At 47.9% G+C, this 19,277-nt stretch overlaps 1 protein-coding gene across 3 annotated transcripts in view; it reads left to right on the top strand.

Moving 5' to 3' along the window:
- The first annotated feature begins 283 nt into the window (after positions 1–283).
- ERG (ETS transcription factor ERG) overlaps positions 284–19,277 on the top strand; it is a 99,352-nt gene continuing 80,358 nt past the window's right edge. For 2 of the 3 annotated variants that reach the window (XM_090271757.1, XM_090271751.1), the window contains exon 1: positions 520–874. In XM_090271757.1, coding sequence (XP_090127883.1) covers positions 815–874 — 60 coding nt within the window. In that variant the 5' untranslated portion in view covers positions 520–814. Of the gene's footprint in view, positions 413–519; positions 875–19,277 lie in introns of those variants that run through there. The other variant, XM_090271753.1, reaches the window with a different exon arrangement.

Below are 19,277 nucleotides of genomic sequence, written 5' to 3'. Positions count from 1 at the left end.
GGCCACCGGAGCCCCGCCACATCTGCATCCTGCCTCTGCGTGGCGTGTCCCATGCACGCCGGGTCACACCTGCTCTGGCAGTCCTAGTGGCAGGCAATGCATGGCTTTTTTTTTTTTTTTTCAATTAAAAAAAAAAAAATCTCCTGGCTGCATATCATCAAGAAAAACAACATTGTTTTCAGGGTCTCTTATCTCTCCACTCCCAAATATCCTGTTTCTTCGGGCTGGGCAGCCAGGACCAATAGAAGCCTCTTCCTGCCATTGGCTGACTTCATTTCCCAGACTTAGCACGATCTCATCCGCTCTAAACAACCTCATCGAAACTGCTTTCTGGTCCGAGAGAAGCAATAATCATTATTAACATTTATTAGCGATCAATAAACGTGATTGCATCATGGCCAGCACTATTAAGGTAAGGAGAGGGCTCCTTTTCGCTCTACAAAGTCCTGCGCTTGCTACTCCTTTCTTGGGTTTCCTTTATCAAGGCAGATAAGTTGGGGTTGGGCAACTCCCCCACCGCCACAATAGAGGACAACAAGATTTCCTCTGCGCTGCCTAGTAAATTTCCTTTTTCCTACTCCAACCATCCGCAAGGCTTAAAAACTTCAAACTCAGAAAAAAATTGGGGTTTCTAAATTCACTGGTGAGGGCCATGGATGGCTTTTGCGAAGGCTTTTTGGAGCACGTCAGAATTTTCATTTTCTTGAACGATCCCTGATGGTCTGGATGTGTATCTGCCGGGCGGCAGTGCCCTTGGAGAGGCTGGAGGGCAGGGTCGAAGACAAGGATGGGCTTGTAATTGTCGCTCTCTTGGATGCTCTGGAATGACCCTGAGCATCAGGGATGCCCGCCAGTCCCCCGTGGAAGTGAAGAGGTACCTGGTCATGGCACGGGCCAACGTTGACTTGATTTTTTGGATCCTTCGTGCTGAGAACGGAGCGTTCTCGTAACTCAAATGGTGGTAAATCGGTTCGCTCGGTTATGTGTTTGTCTTTAATAAAATGCCTACTTTTCTGTGTGCTGTGAGTAAACGTCCTTCTCAGGTGTTGGGGATGTGGGTGCTGGAGTGGAATGGCCTTCTCCATTCTCTGTGCTCGGGGGCGTGAGATTTGATGTGCTTTTCTTGCAACTCTGTCTCGCGTGTTGCATGTAGAGATTAACGTGGATGTAAATCTGTAAAGGTGGAAACCTAAATGTGGCCTCATTCCTGGAAGTGAAACCGATGTAATTGTTTGTGTGCGCCAGCGGCGTGGAGTCTGTGAAGTGCTCTGGTCTGTTCAAGTATTTTCAAGGCCACCGTGCCTTGGTGACATTTGTAGAATGGGAAAAGTCAGCAGCAAATACTGAAAGAGGGACAAAGATAGTCTTAGTAGCTGCATGCCTTTTGTCTGGCAGTGGAGAGAGGAGAAGCATTGGGTGGTGTTTTCATCCGCGGTTTTAGTTAATTGGAAATCTCAGGAAAAATGAAAGTTTGCCCAGAATTGGGCCCAAGGCATTTTCAAATATCCTTCTTGGTTTGGTCTTTTTGTTAACCTGAAATGTTTGTATTAGAGGATTTGATTAACACCCTCTGTATAAACTGTGTTTCAGAAGCCCCATTCAAGTTTTCTTTCTTTTTTTTTTTTCAAGGAATGTTTTCGTTTTCAAGGTCATGTACCAAAGACTTTCACCTTATAGAGATTTTTTTCCTGCTTTGGCTTCAAGGGTTGGAGTCAGCTGAAATGTCAACTCTCATAGAAAGGAATTGGGGGTTTGATGTGCTCCATTCTAGCTATCTGAGCAGAAACTGTTTGATTTTATAACCCAGAATGCTACCCTTTTTATTTTTATTTTCACCCTTAATGAAGTCCGTATTTCATAGCATTTCAATCAGATAGTCTTTGTAAATCTTGAATAGCTTGAGTACAGTCTTATGTGTGTTTCCAAAAAAGCAGGACGTTAAAGGGCATGAAACTAACATGCCATCCTTCAGACCGTGGGGTATGTTTTGCAGAACATACAAGTTTTACATTTCTGGAGGTCCGAAGATATTCTTTCTTGACGCCTGAACGTTTTGTGACTTTCAGCATAACTTCTGGGAAATCATTTCCATTCGTCTAGGACACTTGCTCCCTTTCTCATTTTATTACCCTGCGTTATCTGTACATTGTCTGTATCTCAAGTGAACTTTTAAAATGATGTCCAGTGCGTTCTGTTGAGTCCTCTGTTACAACAAAATAGCCCCTCTTTATAGGTGACTTCCTTTAAGACCTGTTTCTGTTAGCCTTCCTGGGTAAAATCAGGAGAAGATTTTATGGACTTGTTTATAGAAACAGCTGTCGCTACAGTTTTAATTATGTGAGTGCAAAGCTCAAATTAGCACAGGGACAGCTAAGGCTGTTGCTTGGAATTAGGAAACAGTCTTTCCTACAGGCAATTTCCAGTCCCAAACACACTCTGTTTTGTTCTTTCAGTAAATAAACCAATTTGTCGATTAAGTATCCGCTGCACTGAATTGTTAGCTTGGTATTCTACCACTGAGTGGGGATTTTTTGCATTAAGGTAAGACCCTCTGAGGAACTAGGAAAAGCTAAATGTTTTTATCCTGTTTTTTTTTTTTTTTTTTTTTTTTTGATTCTCACCATTGTTTTCCCTTGGTAGTTTGGAATTGAGAATCAAACAAGTTACCATTGGAAGGAGGAAAGGAATTTCAGGAGTTTACGAGAGTGGGCCCATTTATCTGAGAGCCGCAGGGTCTGAAGATCAGATTACAAGTTTTAATAAAACACATTAAGCATTGAGGGTGAGGTCCCCGTGTGGAAGTCACAGATCGATTTTGGTTCTGTGCCAAGAGACAACACTGAGGGGTGCTTAACACCATCCCCCGCTTCCCCAGAAAACAGCACCCTGTTTTCCTATAGACTCCAGTTAGCCTGGAACTTGATGGTGCTTCTGTAAGAATTTTTAATCCAAGCTCCCACGGTTCCCCATGATCCTTTTGTTAGGAAAGTCTAAGGAAGCCTACCATTCCAGCTCAGAATAACGCTTTTAAATGCCAAACGCTGACAACGCATTGCAATACTTAGACTGACAAGAGAAGCTAATCCTAGTTCTTTGGGTGGTCCAGGGACCGCCCTGGGGAACAGCAGCCCAGGATTCTAGAGTTTAATGGTCTTGAGTCTTTCAAAAAAATAGGGATGTGGGCTTTTTCCTTTATCCCCGAGGTCTGATGTTGAAGGAGATGGGAGGGCGAGCCAAGTCCACAGCCTTGTAGACCCTACAGGATATGGAAAGTTACTAACAAGGCTCCCGGAGGAAGCAGCTGTGGCTGTTTCAAGTAGTTGTTTAAACAAGTTACTTTCTTTGATTTAACAGAGAGGTTGGAGGGTTTGATGGTAATTGACACATGAAGTGTGCGTTTAAAAACATATAGGTCGTTTTACATATTTCATGCCTTGCGTCCAGCAAACACTCCCTGGCCTTTTGCTATTATGCATGAACACAGAAACTTATTAAAACACTTAAGGGTATATGAAGAAAATTCATCTCATTGGGTTTTGATGGACACGGTGATGACTTTCATCAACACATCCATCGGTTTACGTGGCATAAGAATCGTTTCATCCCTTGTTACTCGGGGGCGGGGCTGGGGGCTCCGGGACAATGGAAGGGATGTAACATGTAAAATGCTGCTCTTCCCGTCCGCAAATATCATCTCCCCCGGTCTTCTGTCCTTGCCTAAAAGTGGAGTTTCGGGCCATTATTTGAAAACGGCTTGCCGCTTGCACTCCTGGGCGCCTCTGGGGCGCAGTTCGGCTTCTGCAGAAGCAGCACACCCCTTTGGAGCTCTCCGAGCCCGTGTGCATGGCTTTGGGGCCCCCAGCTCAGTGACCTCGGTGAGCAGCACTGGGGACCGCTGAATATGTAGGTGTTCTTTCCCATCACACACACGTACGTAGGCCTGCCATGCTTTCGGAGAATGTTCCGAAAGTCTGAAACTTCTCTTAATTATATATATTTTTACAGTGATTATTTCTTTTTTGTTGTTGTTGTTGTTTGTTTATTTGCAAAACAGGCCTTTATTTAAAAAACCCCACAAACACCTTCATGCATACATCTCTTGAAAAAGCACACACAGAAATAAAATAAGGGCAAGGACCGTTCCTGATGCCTTGAGGAAGACATTGCTTCTGGGCTCAGAATAAGCTTCCCTGGGTGGGGCAGGCCCACAGCAGAAAGCTCCCCCGTGGCCCTCCGGGAACTTGGCAGATGTGTAGATTGGACTGCGGACGCCCAGGAGACACGCAGCCCTGGCGCCGTGGGAAAGCTGGGATTAGAGAGATTCTCTGAGCTGGAAGATCTCAGGGGAAGGGTGACCGTGGCGGTCTCCGGGCCCTTCCATTGCTGATGGCACCCTCTGCTGGGCAGGATCTTTAGTTCTCTAGAGTTAGGGTACACCTCAGATGCTGCAGGGGACCCATCCCCTCCTCTTGTTTGACAGGATGGAGGACCGCTGTTCTCTGCCCCAGGATTTCTTACCTTATGTGGTCACAGACACACTTACATGTGACTTCATACAACTCACCTGACCCCGGGCAAGGGACCTAACCCGTCTGACCTCAGTCTCCTCACCTGTAAAGTGGGATTATAATGGCTATCCTGTCTTGTGTTGGTGAAGGCTGGGAGAGCCTCCCGTAGGTGCTCAGTAACTAGAAGCTGCCATCAGAAACTGTACTGTCCCCTGGCCCGACTCTGAATTCTCTCTGTTTCCTATTACCCGGCTTTCGCTGTGAAGTCCAGAGCCACACAGATATTGTTCTAACGCTTCTGAAGAGGCAGAATAACAAAGAGGGTCACTTGTCCATGTCATGACCATGGACTGCCACACCCGGGCAGGCCCACTGGGCCCGGGAGGCTGCAGCCAGGGGAGGTCCAGAGGGGGAGCCTGTGGTGACCTTGAAGAAGGGTGTCAGAAGCCAGGTGCCTACACATGGCAGGCGGTGGACTCTATGCTGTGATAGGGCAGGGGCCTGAGAGCCTCTGGCTTGTGATTGGGCCTGGAATACCTCCATTCTTCTATTGTATATTCTCATTAATTTTGAAAAATGCATTTTGTTGTTTTATACAAATTATACTAATAAAACATTCTCATTGTAGAGAGAAAATGAAAAAACAAAAACAAAAACAAATTACAAAGTCAATACAAATTGCTCCTAATCCCAACCAGCCAGAGAAAATTACTAACGTTTGGTGGGTCTCCCTACTGTATATTTCTGTCTGTCTTTCTATCTACCTGACTGTCTTGCTTTTCTCCATTAACATTGTTTTACAAACATTTCCACATGTCACTCAAAGTATTTGAGGAGCAGAATTTTTATGCTTAATTATTATTCCATCTAAAATAATATTATATGAGCCAAGTGTCGCTGGTTCGATTCCCAGTCATGGCGCATGACTAGGGTTGCACGTCAGGTCCCCAGTAGGGGGTGCATGAGAGGCAACCACACAGTGATGTTTCTCTCCCTCTCTTTCTCCTTTCCTCTCTCTCTAAAGAAAAGAAAATAAAATAAATAAAAATAAAATAATATTATAAGTTATATAACCAAATCCTATTGTAGGACATAATATTGCTTCCGGTTTTTCATTAAAAAAATATTTTACCTATTTTTTAGAGAAGGGGAAGGGAGGCAGAAAGAGAGGGAGAGAAACGTTGATGTCTGAGAGAAACACCAATTGGTTGCCTCTCACATGCACTCTGACTGGGGACCAAACCCACAACCCAGGCATGTCCCTTGACTGGGAATCGAACCTGCGGCCTTCTGCTCTGCAGCACGACGCCCATCCCACAGAGCCACACCAGTCAGGACACCTTCAGTTCTTCATTAACATCATTGCAATACACCCTCTGTCTAATTTTTTTAAGTTCACTTTATTAGTACTGATGCTTAGGAAAGGACTTATTGGACCAAAGGGTGTGTGTGTGTGTGTGTGTGTGTGTGTGTGTGTGTGTGTATATATATATATATTTTAAGTCTGTGCCAAATTTAAATATTTGCTTTCTCAAAGGGTTGAACCATACCAGTTCCCACTTCTTTTATCCATAGGTGAGGCTGGTTTCCTAACAGCTCTGAATATTGTAATCTCTGACGTTTTGCCATTCTGACAGGCGAAAACGGAACCTCATTTTTATTTGTATTTCCTTGATTATAGTCTTTCAGTACATTTTTTGTCTGTGAACCTAGTTCAGCTAGTGGACACTCTGACCTCTGGATCTTTTTCTTATTCAGACTTTCATTCCTGCGCTGATCGAACTTACTTGCCACATAGTTCCCCTATTGAATTGGCCGAGGCTCGATTTGTAATGTTTCAGATCATTCCTCATCCTGCCCGCTTCCTGGCACTCTGTCTTCTTTCTTGTTAGCACGTTCTCCTGGCTTTGCTTGTGTTGGTGAGCACTTTATAAAAACTTTGTTTACCTGCATAAGCCATGGGACCTGTTTTTAGTGGTAGTCCATCTCTTTTGGGTCCTCAGCAGTTGAAAAAATAATTTTAATTAAGAGCTTTTGAAGCTCTAAAGAGAAAAGTGAAGATACTCTCCCAAAGACCGAACCGTCTTCTGAAGTTCTAAAACACAGAGCAATATAATTATGATTATAGATTTTAAATAGAAGTCGTATTTCTTTAGAGATCATCCTCCCAGTTAGGTAAAAATGGATTAAATAGAATTATGTTGATGTTTCAAAGAGCACAGAAAAACGTTTTTAAAAGGCAGCAGCTGTTGCATCTTGAATTCATCATCCCAGTTAGCATCACCCTCAGAACTGCTGGTTACCTGTCACGCTCTGCTGGGCGCCCACCTCATCTCGTGGGACACTCACACACCCTGGGTGCTGCTGCTGTTTGTGCCAATAAAGACAGAGATCAAAGAGGCTGAGGATGCTGCTCAGTCACACAGATCCCTTTGTTTCCCCTCCATTTATCATCACCTGATCTTTTTTCCTGCTCTTTGCCCTCATGCCAAATACCGAATTATTGTGCAGAAAAACATGATGTATTCAGTGATAGAGTGATACATTTACTTGAATAATGAGAATTATGATAACTGGCTTGTTTATGCTACGGCTCTTGTGTGAAAAACCCCACAGGCAATGATTATTATACTCTAGGTGGCTAATCAAGAAAAAGTACAAAAGGGGTGAAAGTGGAAGGTGACTGTAACAGTGTCGACAATAAAATATAAATAAAGAAAAGAATGGAGACACAGTTAGAAAGAAAAAGAAAGAAGAAGTGCCAGAAAATTCAAGAGCGCGAGCTCTAGCACCAGATGCTCCATTTGCCTGGTGACCAGAATTCTTTCCATATTTGGCATTTTCCAAGAGGCAGTGGTTCTGGATTCCAGATCAGCTGCTGATTGAAGTTTCCTCATTCCAAGTAGCCGCTTCCTTGCGTTCCGTCTTGGCATCAAATGTGAAAATACAGTTCAGAGTTTTCCATCGGGTCTTACCAAGCCTTTCAGGGGTGTTCGTGGGATTTAGTCTGGGGAGAATGGTGATCTGCAGTTGGGCACAGATAAGTGCTGAGACATTTAGGGGGGGAAAAAAAAGGAAGGCCAAGGCCAAGGAAAATCATTTATTTTTAAAGCCACTTCATAGTCTAATCATAACATCAACCCCAGGGCTGCTACTTAAAAGGTGTTTGTTCAGGGCGACGCATGTCAAATTCTGCAAAATATAATAAAGAACATGTAGGACGTATGCAAAGGACCTGTGCTCCTGAATTGAACAAGTCACCTGTTACTCGTTCTACCTCGATGATTTAACATCTCCCCCCTCCCACTCCCATTCACACCCCCCCCCCCCAAGCCGTGAATTCAAATCATCAGCCAATAGCGAGTTTATCACCCCATGCCCTTGGGGTCCCATTGGGTCCTACTGAGTTTTTTTATTTTATTTTAAGTTAACTGTATGCATGTGATGCTCACCTTTGAGGAAGAGGAAACTGTTGAAACCACACTGCAGAATTTGTCAACACAATTAGTTTGTGTCTCAATTTGAGGTAGATTTCCCAAGATGTTGCTCCAAGTTAAAAAAAAAAATCTATGTGGTTTTATATTGCGAAGTCCTCTTTGGATCTGTGTGTTACCTGACAGGCCAAGAGCATCAGAAACGTGAAGGTTAGAGCAGGCGCAGCCGGATTTGTCTCAGGCCCAGGGAGGCACTGGGTGCTCTTATTTCTTCACGGCATCCTTAAAATAGCCTCTGTGGGGAAGGGCTTGGTCTTATCTCGCCCCTCAAGGAAAGGGAGGTGCGGGTGCAGAGGCCGGTGGAGGAACTAGCTCCAAGCCGGGAGCCGAGCTGGGGAAGTCTCCCGTCCTGGCCACAGTTCCTCCTGGGGGTGGGGGGGGGGTCAGTGTCCTCATGACATTTCCCCGTTGACAAGTCCCTCGGCTCACAGCATCTGGGTCTTTCCATCTGTCACAACAGTTTCTGCTGTTCCGTAGGGTGAAGGTTGAGATTAACCGGGTTGGTGCCCGTGGGAAGTCCTGAATCCCTGTTAGCCGATGCGATGATTCATCCAAGTCAAGTACGTGTTCTTTCTAGGACTAAAACCAGGAAATCCATAAACGCCTTGATTTTCTTTCTTTCCGTTTCTACAACAAGTTGTGGATTGAATTTTTTTTTTTTTTCAGGTAGCCAGTTTTCCACTAACCCTGTTCTTTTCCCTTCAGTACAAAATAAAAATTCTTACAGAACAGCGCGTGCTCATTTTTCAGAGCGCTTCATCTGCATTGAAAATGACTTAAAACAGTGCTAGGAAGCACTTGCTGCCGAGCTCCCTTGGGGAGCCCCACTTCAGGTCGTTGTCACCCTCTGCTTCTCTCTGTACTTCCCTCCCACGCCTCCTGCCTCCTATTTGTCCTGCTTTGCAACAGCTCCCAAGCCAACAGGAGATTTTTATAACGTCAAGGCCCGTGATAATGATGAGGAGGGCCTTCTCAGGTCCCTCCTGGACCCGCTTTTGTGCTGCCTCTCACAGATACTGGGTCACACTTCTCTTGCCCCAGGAAACCCGAGACAGTGAGGTGGCAAGCCTTTAATGCGGACCAAAGAAATACAGGGGCTGACCAGGAGGCTCTGCCTGTGTGAGGTCAAAATCACCAACAGCAGCAGCTCCCCCTCCGGTTTGTGTTCTCTCTCTCTGCTTCCTTTTGCATGAAGTCTTAGAATTAGAAGCATATTTCCGTTCACGTGTAAAAGAAGAATATTGTCCAAGCTCAACTGAAAGGGATGTTGCGAACTCTCTGACTTCTGAACTATCCATCCCACCAGGGTGAGTTAACACGGATCGTCTCATTGACTTTATCGATTAAGCCAAAGACTGGCAACTCTGTGAAGCCTGTAATAAGCGCAAAAGAGGAATACCATTTGCTTTGCTAGAGTAGACATCGCAGTGAAGAAAACCGCCCTTGGTTTCTGGGGCACGTGACAGGGCACCTTCTGTCCTGCCCCGAAAGCTGACGGCCGTGACTCGCCCTACTGGAAGCACAATCAGATTGCAAACGGCTGTGATAAGAAGCTGGTTATGAAGTAAGGGCACGTGTATTTTTTTTTTTAAGCCTTGTTCTTTGGAGATGGAAAACATCTTTTTTTAGATCACATGTTTACTGCTTTGGTAAACAGTGAAATGCTGCTGTAGCAATTACCTTGAGGATAAAGGGTCTGTAGACAGATACTTCCTGCGTTCACTTCCTACACAGATAGCCAGCCCAACCAGAGACGGGGGGATGCGGGAAGGGCCCCCCGATGGAAACTTCCTCTGTGAGAGCAGGCTTGGTTCCTCATTAACTCGGCTCCGGGGGCAATAGCCTGTCGCTAGAGATGTTCAGGCAGAGTTCTCTGTCTTGAAGGAGGCAGAAATATTAGGTTTCTGATGAGTGCAGCTAGACTACATGTACGTGTTGAGTAAGACAGGGGTCCACAGTCACCTCGGTGTCCTTTTTATCCCAGAGGATGATACATGAGCCTGCTTTTGTATTTGTTGGGAAATATGCCCCTTTGAGATGCAATTGAAGGTGGTTTTTTTTTTCTTTTTTTTTCATGTTTATTTAGTGTAACAGTCATTTTAGATTTTGTTCTCTTTAGTCAAACAGAGCTCACCAGATCTGGGTCCAGAAATCTCAGTGCACAGATTGTCCTCTGTGCTGATTTTACACTAGCTGTTAAATCCCACTGAATGCATTGTTTAGGTCCTTTGAACCAAAGCAAATAAAACCACAACACCCAAACACCGAACAATAGGGAATCATCAATTATCCGTCCACAGGATATGTCCTTACTGACTGGCCCCTTTGTAGGGGGAAAAAAATACATCAGGTCAACAAACAGCAACACCGAACAATAAACTAAATAAAATAAATAGCACCTGAAAGCCACACAGCGGGGCCCCATTGGCAAGATGCCGAAGAGTGCTGTTTGCCTGCTCTAAGCAAGGAAGCCTGGGGCTCCACCCCATCGCCCGAGGGTCCCTGAAATAATCAGAAAGCTGAGCAGCCCTGGATTGTTGGCTCCCGTCTGGGTACAGCACCTCCTCTGATGATGAGAAAGCTCCCGTGGGCGTTGCGTTGCCATGAACAGAAGGACTGCTCCGTGGAAAATTCCTCGCTTGGCACGTAGTCCCCAGGTGTTGATGACTGACCTGTGGGGGGGGGGGGGCACAGAGAGACTGTACTTGACCCTGAGAAGCTGCCAGATGTGGTTAGGAAGGTGCTAGTTCATGAATATATGTACCCCAACGATTTTATCTACACGCTCAATGTGCGTGTTTTGGTTGAATTGACCCGAAGTTACCCAAGGAGGTACCTCCTTTGGGGGACTCCTTGACATACCTTTGCTCACTGTAAAATCTCAGGGTCCTCCTGCCTGAGTGAAGACGCCTGCCTTCCTCTGCACGTGTGCCCCCTGTACCTCTGCGGTGCGGCTTCCTTGGCTTCCAGTGAAGCCCGGAGCCTCCCAGCGCGCGTCCGGGGGCTGCCTCCCTCCTGCTCCTGCGCAGCATGGCTGCTGAGCTGCTGGAATCGCAGTCGGGTCGTGGGATTCAGGACCGTCCAGCGGAGACTCACCGCGTTGGTATCACCCCTGAACATCACCACCGTCCACCTGAGCATTGAGGTTATTTGGTTCGTTTTGTTTTCTGGAGCCTGAAGTGAACGCAGGTCTGACACAGCCACTGAATCACATATTGTTCAAACAGCAGCAACAATCAAACTCTGTTCTTTTCCCTCATTTCAAAAATAGTTTTTGTAGGAGGTTAGAAATAAAAGTTTAGTAATGGGAATTAAAATAAGCGATATTACACCATCAAGAGTCTTTTAAGACTTCATTCCTTTGGATGGGGTGGGGGGATGGCTTTTCCTCCCCATGCTCACAGACATATTCTTTGAAATGAATAAGAGATGAGAAATTAAACTCAGTTTTGTTAGTCCTTTTCTCTTTCCTTTCTTCTCACTTCCTTTCTTCTAGGATAGTGAAGAAAAGAGACGTAAGGGCTGCGTTTGAGATGATCTCCTTTAGCCACCAAGGCCCCATATCTCTTCCTAAGGACCTAGGTTCTTATTGTGGAGCAGAACCGGACCACCTGGGAACAGGTCTGTGACCCATTGCCCGGACAAATGGCCTTCCCTCTTCTGGGACTCAGTTTCCTCATCTGTAGAGTAGATTCCATAATGATAATAACACTGCTTGCAGGGGGTGACACACGGATAAAGCAGCGTAATACGCGTGTGCACTTGGAGCAGCAGTGGGCCTTAGCGCGCAGAAGGTGTCCACTGTTACGGCTCTTCTCCGGCGACCACTCCTGGTCTCATCCCTGTTATTTGCTTTGCTCTTCTATCTTATTTGCTTTTTCGGAAGTAACCCATTTGTGACTGTGTTTGTTTCCAACGTTTGCCTTTTGAAAAGTCTCCTCCGATACGCTTTGGGTATTTACAGCTTCTTCTAGAGAGGTGAAAGCACTTCCCTGTACATTGTTTGTCTCGATCTCGTGTTATTCCTTTGAGGACGGTAGAGAAAAACAGTAGAGTCGCCATCGGGAGTCCGTTTACTGGTTCAAGGAGCATGTCAACCAGACTTCCCTCTGCTGAACTCAGCTGCAATTTCAGGAGCTCGAGAAGCTAAGAGTTTTGAGGCTCCAGTGAGAAACCAGGACAGAGGACTGTGAGGTGTGCATTATGTCTGCCCCAGTGTTCTCCCGGTCCCGTGCAGGGGAGCAGCATCTTCTGTAGAGACCGAGAGCAGGCAGGCACCGATGGCCACATCGCCAGTGCCCGTACGTCCTTAAGAATGCGTGGAGCCTTACAGGAGCCCCGAAACACTGGGCGTTAAGGTTCCCTGCTCTGGGCCTTAAAGTACACGCTGCTCTATCTTTTGTCCTATGCCTGGTAAGAAGGTCTGTTCGATACCCGTTCTATAAGTGAATGACTATCTGCCCGGATGATAAATGTATGAGTGAGTGCATTAATTAGTGAGGGGACCCCTGATAACCCGTCCTAGAGAATTCATTCATTTAGTCCAGTGAGCAATTCCCGACTTCTTACACACGAAGCCTTTTGTCAGTGGCCCCGAGAAGTTGAGAGAGAAGCTGGGCTTCTTGACCGGAAGAGAAGGCATTCCTGTGTCTCGGGGCAAATGTGTGGCGTGCTCCTGCGGGCCCATTCAGATGCCTAATGCGAGACGTATGTGCGTGTGTGACATAAAGAGCCTGCCTGTGTCTGGGAAGGAGTGGGGGACTGGATTTCGAACATTCGCGAGCGCGGGACTGGTGAGGGTGTGTTGTCTCCGCGGGGCCCTGGCCGACAGGCTCTCCACCTGCCCCCCGAGAGCAGGATGCGGTTCTCGGAGCCCGCCTGTTGCGACCCGACAGCTGTCTGGACAAGGCAAACCACCAAGCAGGCTCTGTGCCCATCCTGCGTGGCAACACCTCGCCGTGTTTCTACCCAGGGTCTGCAGGGGGGCAGCTGAGTGTTCCACCGTTCTAAACCCCGTACGTAATGAGAAGTTGTGTCTAATGGACTCTCATGGGCACTGAGTGTTTTTCTTCTTTTGTGACTGTGGTCACCCCTGTGAAATTTCAGTGAAGCGGGAGTTCACCTCCTCAGCGCGTCTGCTAGCATCCGCCATGGTCCACACGCAGGGTTTCCAGGTCACGGGGGAACCCGGCAGCTCCCAATGACATCTGCAGTAGATGCAATGTGCTAGACCGTTTTCATAAACAGCTAAGTTCTCCGTATTTAATTGCAGTGTAATCTGCTTTATGAGAATGATGAACTTTAATCGCTGTTAACAGTCCATTTGGCTAAACCAGATAAAATGGAATTCTCTCCTGAAACTTTTAAGTTTAGCAAACATATTATTTAATTCAATGAGCCTTACTGGTCAAAGTATTATATATATAAGTCAAAGAAAATGTGATCTTTCATAAAACCTCTTGGTGAGTTTTTTTTTTAATTGTTTTTCTATTACAGTTGTCCGATCCCCGCCCCACCCCCATTGCTCTCCCCCGTCCTACCCACCTCCCCCCTCTCCCACAGTCAATCCCACCCTGTTATCCATGCCCCTGGGTCCTTTATACTAGTTCCTCAAATAGACCCCTCCCCTTCTTTTCCCCCTTTTCCTCTCCCCCCACCCCTCTGGTTGCTGTCAGTCTGTTTCTTATTTCCACGCCTCTGGTTCTGTTTTGCTCCTTTGTATCTTCTGTTCGTTAGGTTTCTATATCAGGTGAAATCATAAGGTATTTGTATTTTCACCGCCTGGCTTATCTCCATGTTGTCGCAAAAGGCGGGAGTTCCTCCTTTGTTTCTGCTGCATAGTACTCCATTGTGCAGATGGACCACCGTTTTTTAATCCACTAATGTACTGATGGGCACTTAGGCTGTTTCCAGCACTTGGCTATTGAATTTCAGAGTCCGCCTCACGGCTGTTTTCTCCAGTGCCCAGCACCGTACTTCGGCTATAAAGTGCTCCTCCATAAATATTTGCTGAATGAAGGAACACAAGAGTGAGTGACCAAATGTGTAGTGAAGTCTTTCGCTGAGTGAAGCATGTCTTAGGCAGGATATAGGATTAAAAGAAGTCTGACTCGGTCCCTCTTCAAGCAAAACTATCGTCTAGCTGGTGAGGAGAAAAAGAAAAGGAAGCAGCTGTTATTTGGGAATCAGAAAGTTGTCAGCAAGCCGTTTGGTTATCGAGGATTACAGTATTTCTCAGCCCAGTTATACTTTGGATCACTACGTTTTTTAATTGTTTTTAGGACAAAGAAAAGAAACGAAGAGAACTGGGGTTTTGTTGGGGCGTATACACGAAGCAATCTAAATTTGACTAATTTGCCCACCAGTGTTGATTGAGAAAAACATATGAAAGAAAGTCTATGTTTATTTTAATTTTTAAAAACATCTCACGTCATTTTCAAAGAAAGCTTTGAGAGATGTACGGTTACTTGTCAAACCAGGTCCCCATGTGACTTTGGTGCAAATGGGAACAGGACACTTTCCCCGCAGTGACACACCAGCCGTAGGTCCCTAAGCAGAGAAGGCGGAGCCTGGTCAGACAGAGGCGTTCCCGTGAAACGGTTTCACTAAACTAGCGCTAGTCTGAAAAATTAAAGCTATCTGGATGCTGTGACCAGGAAGTTACCTAATTCTTGGCATAGTCTGGGGCCCTTTAGAAAGCTGTACTAACACTATCAATCAAATAGTGGGCTGTAGAATGCCCTAGCACGGCAAGAGTTTTGTTAAAACACTCCATCCACAGGAGTGTATTTGTTTCCTAGGGCCGCTGTAATAAACGGCCACAGCCGGGTGGCTTCCAACGGCAGAATTGTATTCTCTTGTGGTTTCAGACGCCAGCAGTCCAAATCAGGGTGCCAGAAGGCTGGTACCTTCTGGAGCTTGAGGGGCACTGGCCCAGGCTGTCGCCCAGCTTTTGGCGGCTCCCGCAACCCCTGGGCCCCTTGGAGGGTAGATGCGCGGCTCCAATCCGCCTTCACGTCACTGCCTTCTCTGAGTCTTCATCTGTCTTTTGGGGTCTCTCATGAGGATACTAGGATACTCTGGTTGAATTTAGGGACCACCCTACTCTAGTATGATCTCATCTCAGTCCTTATCTTGATTACCTCATCGGAGACCTTATCTTCAAATAAGGTCACGTTCTGAGGTTCCAGGTTGACGTGGTGGAGGGGACACTGTTTAGCCCACTGCAGGTGGGCTTCAGGGGTGGCAGCCCCTCTCCCGGACGGTGCTTTCCTGTTAGAAAAGCAGACCCCCCACTCCCTGACCATGCCTGACACCTGAAGTGCAGACACTGGGATTCTTCCGCTCTACTCCTGTGTCCGTCACGCACGTGTAGCTGCCACCATTTGGGAATGGTGCGTTTCACTGGAAAAAACACACAACTGCACAGCATGAACTGTCAGCCATGTCATCGTTGCGTCCAGGACGGTGATCAAAATAAAAATCACGGTCAGACAGCGCGTTTACTCTGCCAGAGTTTCAGTTTCACAAGACACCGAGCTGAACGCTGCGGTTTCCCTTATCTCCTCGTTTCACTCGGTCACAGTGAAGACGCGCAGCAGGGGCGGCCCACAGCCGCTCAGCGGGTCCCAGGCAGCCGGTCGTGCCCACGCGCCCTGCCTGGCTCATGCTAACGCGTCAGTGCGCTGTTTACATCTTATAAAAATGACTCGTGTGTCTTTCTCCACTAAAATCTTCAAGGTGAACACATGCTTCTAAGACTGAACTTGAAAAATGGAGTCATGTACCGTGTTCCTGCCCGGGCGCTGTGATTTCATTTTTGTCTCCTGTCTCTTGATAGCTGCTGAAGTCAGGGTCACAGGGGACTTGAGCATGCACGTCCCCCCCCGACATTCTGGGGCGAGGCATTGTGACATGCACCCGAATGCGGTGACGGCTCTGAACGTTTCCCCTGGGAAAGAAATGCCCGTCTAAATGGAAGAGCCAGGTCAGGGGCTCTGGCCGCGGTGTTAGCGTGAGCCCTTGTCTGCTCCGAGAACACCTGACGGTCCCTCGGGGACACAGGTTGGCCAGCTCAGATGCCTATAGAGTATCCCTCGCTCATCTCAGGTGAAGGCACCAGGAAGCTCCCAGTGGGACTGGGACGGCTGGGCCGTGGAATCCTCAGCTGGCATGTCACTTGGCTGCCAGCACGGAGATGTGCAAACCCTGTGATGCCGGGGTTGGTCCCACTTGCTCTCTTTTACTGCTCTTGTTCTGACGGGTGGGGACTCACGGACCCCCTAATGGCAGGAAGAGGAGCCGTGAGGCATGCCAAGGCTTACCAAGACCCCACGGCCAGACTTCTTGTCCTAGTTGTAGGATAACCTATCTTGTCGCTCCAGTGCTGTTATTAGAGGCCCGTCTGGAGGCAAGCGTGAGGGAAATGGATGGACCCATGGAAACTTAGCCTTTTGTGTGCCAACACCCCCGAAGTGTTTCCCACTGGGGAAAGAAATGGGGCTCCAAGGAGGCAGAAGTTCTCATGTTCGGGTGGACTGTTTTGAGAGCTGTCTTTGGCCATCATGAAGAGTGGCTTTAAACCTTGGGAGAGAGGAATTTGTTGAGAATATGCCAGATGAATGTTTTCATTTTTTCCTTTTACCATTTTGTTGTTTTCTAAAGCCTGGGTGTAGTCCTGCTACAGACAGGCTGGTCGCACAGAGCGTCCGCCCCTCATGTCACTTTGCATCTGTCTCTAAACATTCCTGTGGTTTCCACGTTCTGTGTGGTTTGTCCCTGCCTCTGAGGCCCAAAGTGCAGGCCAGGGGCTCAGGATAAAAAATGCCCAAGCCAGCTGCTGCCCAAGGGGTAAGTGAAATGACCTCATCAGAGATTTCTCTCCAGTGCTGGAAAAGCTATTGTTAACCGCGGGGTTCCTAGGAGACTCCCCAGCCGCCCCGCAGTTCCCATGGGCCAGCTCGTTCAGCTCCTTGGGTGCGGCACACGCAGATAAGGTGAGATCACAGGTTTGCGCCCCGTGAAAGCGAGTAACTTCTTAGAGATGGAAAAAAAAAAAACCTTCCTTCTGCAACCACAAGCCACGTAACTCCTACAAATGCCCGCTGGGCTCGGAAGAGGAACGGAGTCAGGCGCGAAGCCGGCTCAATGCAAATATTCCTGCTGTTGGGCCGAAAGAAAAGGAAAAACACCTCCAGTGTGTCCCCATCAGCCGACACGGGTTCCCACCTGAAACCAACTCTGTGCAACACGCCCGAAGCGAGTGATTTTATTTCAGGACACTGAGCCATTTCTTCATGCAAATCACCCCGCTTGTCAGATGGGGCCCCAGCTCCCGGTCCCACCGCCACGGCCACCCCCACCCCCGGGCCGTGCCATCTCCACACATCTGCAGGGAGGGGCCGTTGACGCGGAATTCAAATCTGGTTGTTTAGTCTGCAGGGAGTGGGGTAGGATTCTGTCTCTTTAATGTTTATAACGGTTGGACAGAGCTTGTCGGGTGAAGGTTAATTGCTCTCCAGTTTAAGCAGTTGTGCACCCAGATGGGTTATCAGGGCTGAACACTCGTTACAAGATTAATCTCATTTCCGACAAGACTTCCCTTTCCTTCAACTGATTTTCGCCCAGCTCTTGGAGCTGTCAGCGGCCGTTACAAGGAGGGTGGATCACTCTGGGATGTGAATGCTGGGGTGCAGCGGAACAATGCCGAGCCGTGTCCTATCTCAGGGAACATCTTCAGGAGAGCACAGCTCAGGGGGGTCGCCAAGCTGGGGCTCATGACCAGCGGGGACCCCTGGGCCCGCACTCTTGCTCTGTGCGGGACTTGTTCCCCCAGAATGACACACGGGCCCGTGCTCGCTTCTGAAGATTTCAAAACAACTGTGCCCTGGTCAGCTCTTCCCTCCCGAGGCCCCCACCTCCGCCGTGAGGAGCTCTAGGCAGGGGCCACACTGAACTCTGAGGCAGGAAGCATCTCCCCCGAGAACGCTCCATTGAATTCCTGTCCACGTCTCAGGCCTCTGCTCCGTGTCGGATTTCTGGGAAACCATCACCACGTATCTGCCTGAGAACAGGGGGCACAGTTTTCCTTCTTTGAAAACTGGTTGCTTCCTTTCTTCGGTTTGTCTCAAGAATTCTATGATCAGAGCCAAGGAGCTTTTTATCCCTTTGGGGTTTGGCAAGCGTGAATCAACCCATTTATTTTTTTTTTTTCACTTACAACCTCTTGGGCACCCACGATGGCCCGTGGGCATGGGGCTCAGAGGGCAGTTTCAATTCTGTGGGGATGGGGAGGGCGTGACAAACAGGACACAGTGGAGCCGTGACAGTAGACTACGGCAGGAGGTGGGGGGGCAGCAAGCATGACAGCGTGGTGGCAGGGAGCAGGGGCCCAGTGTAGACCGGGTGATCACAGAAGGAGACCCCTGAGGAAGTGTGAGAACAAGGCTTGGCTATCCCGGGGGGGGGTTTGAGAATAGCGGCTGTACCCAGGCAGCAGCGGGAAGGGAGGAGTGCTGTGTCCAGGTGGTCGGCCCCACGGCCCCTTGGGGCCAGAGTTCTCGGAGGAAGCCATGAGAAACACAGTCCTACTCTTAACAGAGGGGTCTGTCTGCTTCTGTTACAGACAGGGGCGGGCTTGTACCAGGTGTGAATAGACTGGAAAATAACCTGGCCATGGGGTGTCAGTGAAATCAGGTGCCCTCTTCCAGAGCCCAGAGTTAAAGACATGGAGGAAAACTTAAATGGTTTCGGTTACCCTCCCTGCTCCTTTCCTCCCGCCTCCTTCTGTTTCCTCCGTTCGTGGGCTAGGCTGAGTTTTCAGTATCCTCTCGTGCCTCTGCGTCACAGTGCCGTGTGCTCCTTTCGGTCCTAGGCCGTTTGGAGAAGCGTGTTCCGTGGAATTAGGCCTCGGGGTTAGGATTCTGGCCCTTCCCAGCGCGGTGCTGTAGGCGGCTTACTGCCTTCTGAGCCTCAGTTCCCACATCTTTACGACGGGCCTCGTGGTGGCTCTGACTTCAAATGGCTGGGTGTGTGAATTCACACAGGCAGTCAGCACAGAGCCTGGCCCCAGTGTGACTGCGTCATTAATCACGTTGCGACCATGTCATGAAGGTTAGCTGTTCTTGTCCCAAAGGTCCTACAGCGGCCATGTTTCCCTTACTTCTAGCCATTAGTTTCCCTAAGAAAAGGAAGGATAAATTATCATTGAGCCCAGAGACCTTTTGGTTGGTTAGACACTTAGCACAATGTTCTCTCAAAAACAGAGAAAAGAAGA

This window comes from Furipterus horrens, unplaced genomic scaffold (genome assembly GCF_987537825.1).
Source record: "Furipterus horrens unplaced genomic scaffold, mFurHor1.1.pri manual_scaffold_1, whole genome shotgun sequence".
NCBI classification, from domain to species: Eukaryota; Metazoa; Chordata; class Mammalia; order Chiroptera; family Furipteridae; genus Furipterus; species Furipterus horrens.
This window is presented reverse-complemented; position numbering and strand designations above follow the sequence as displayed.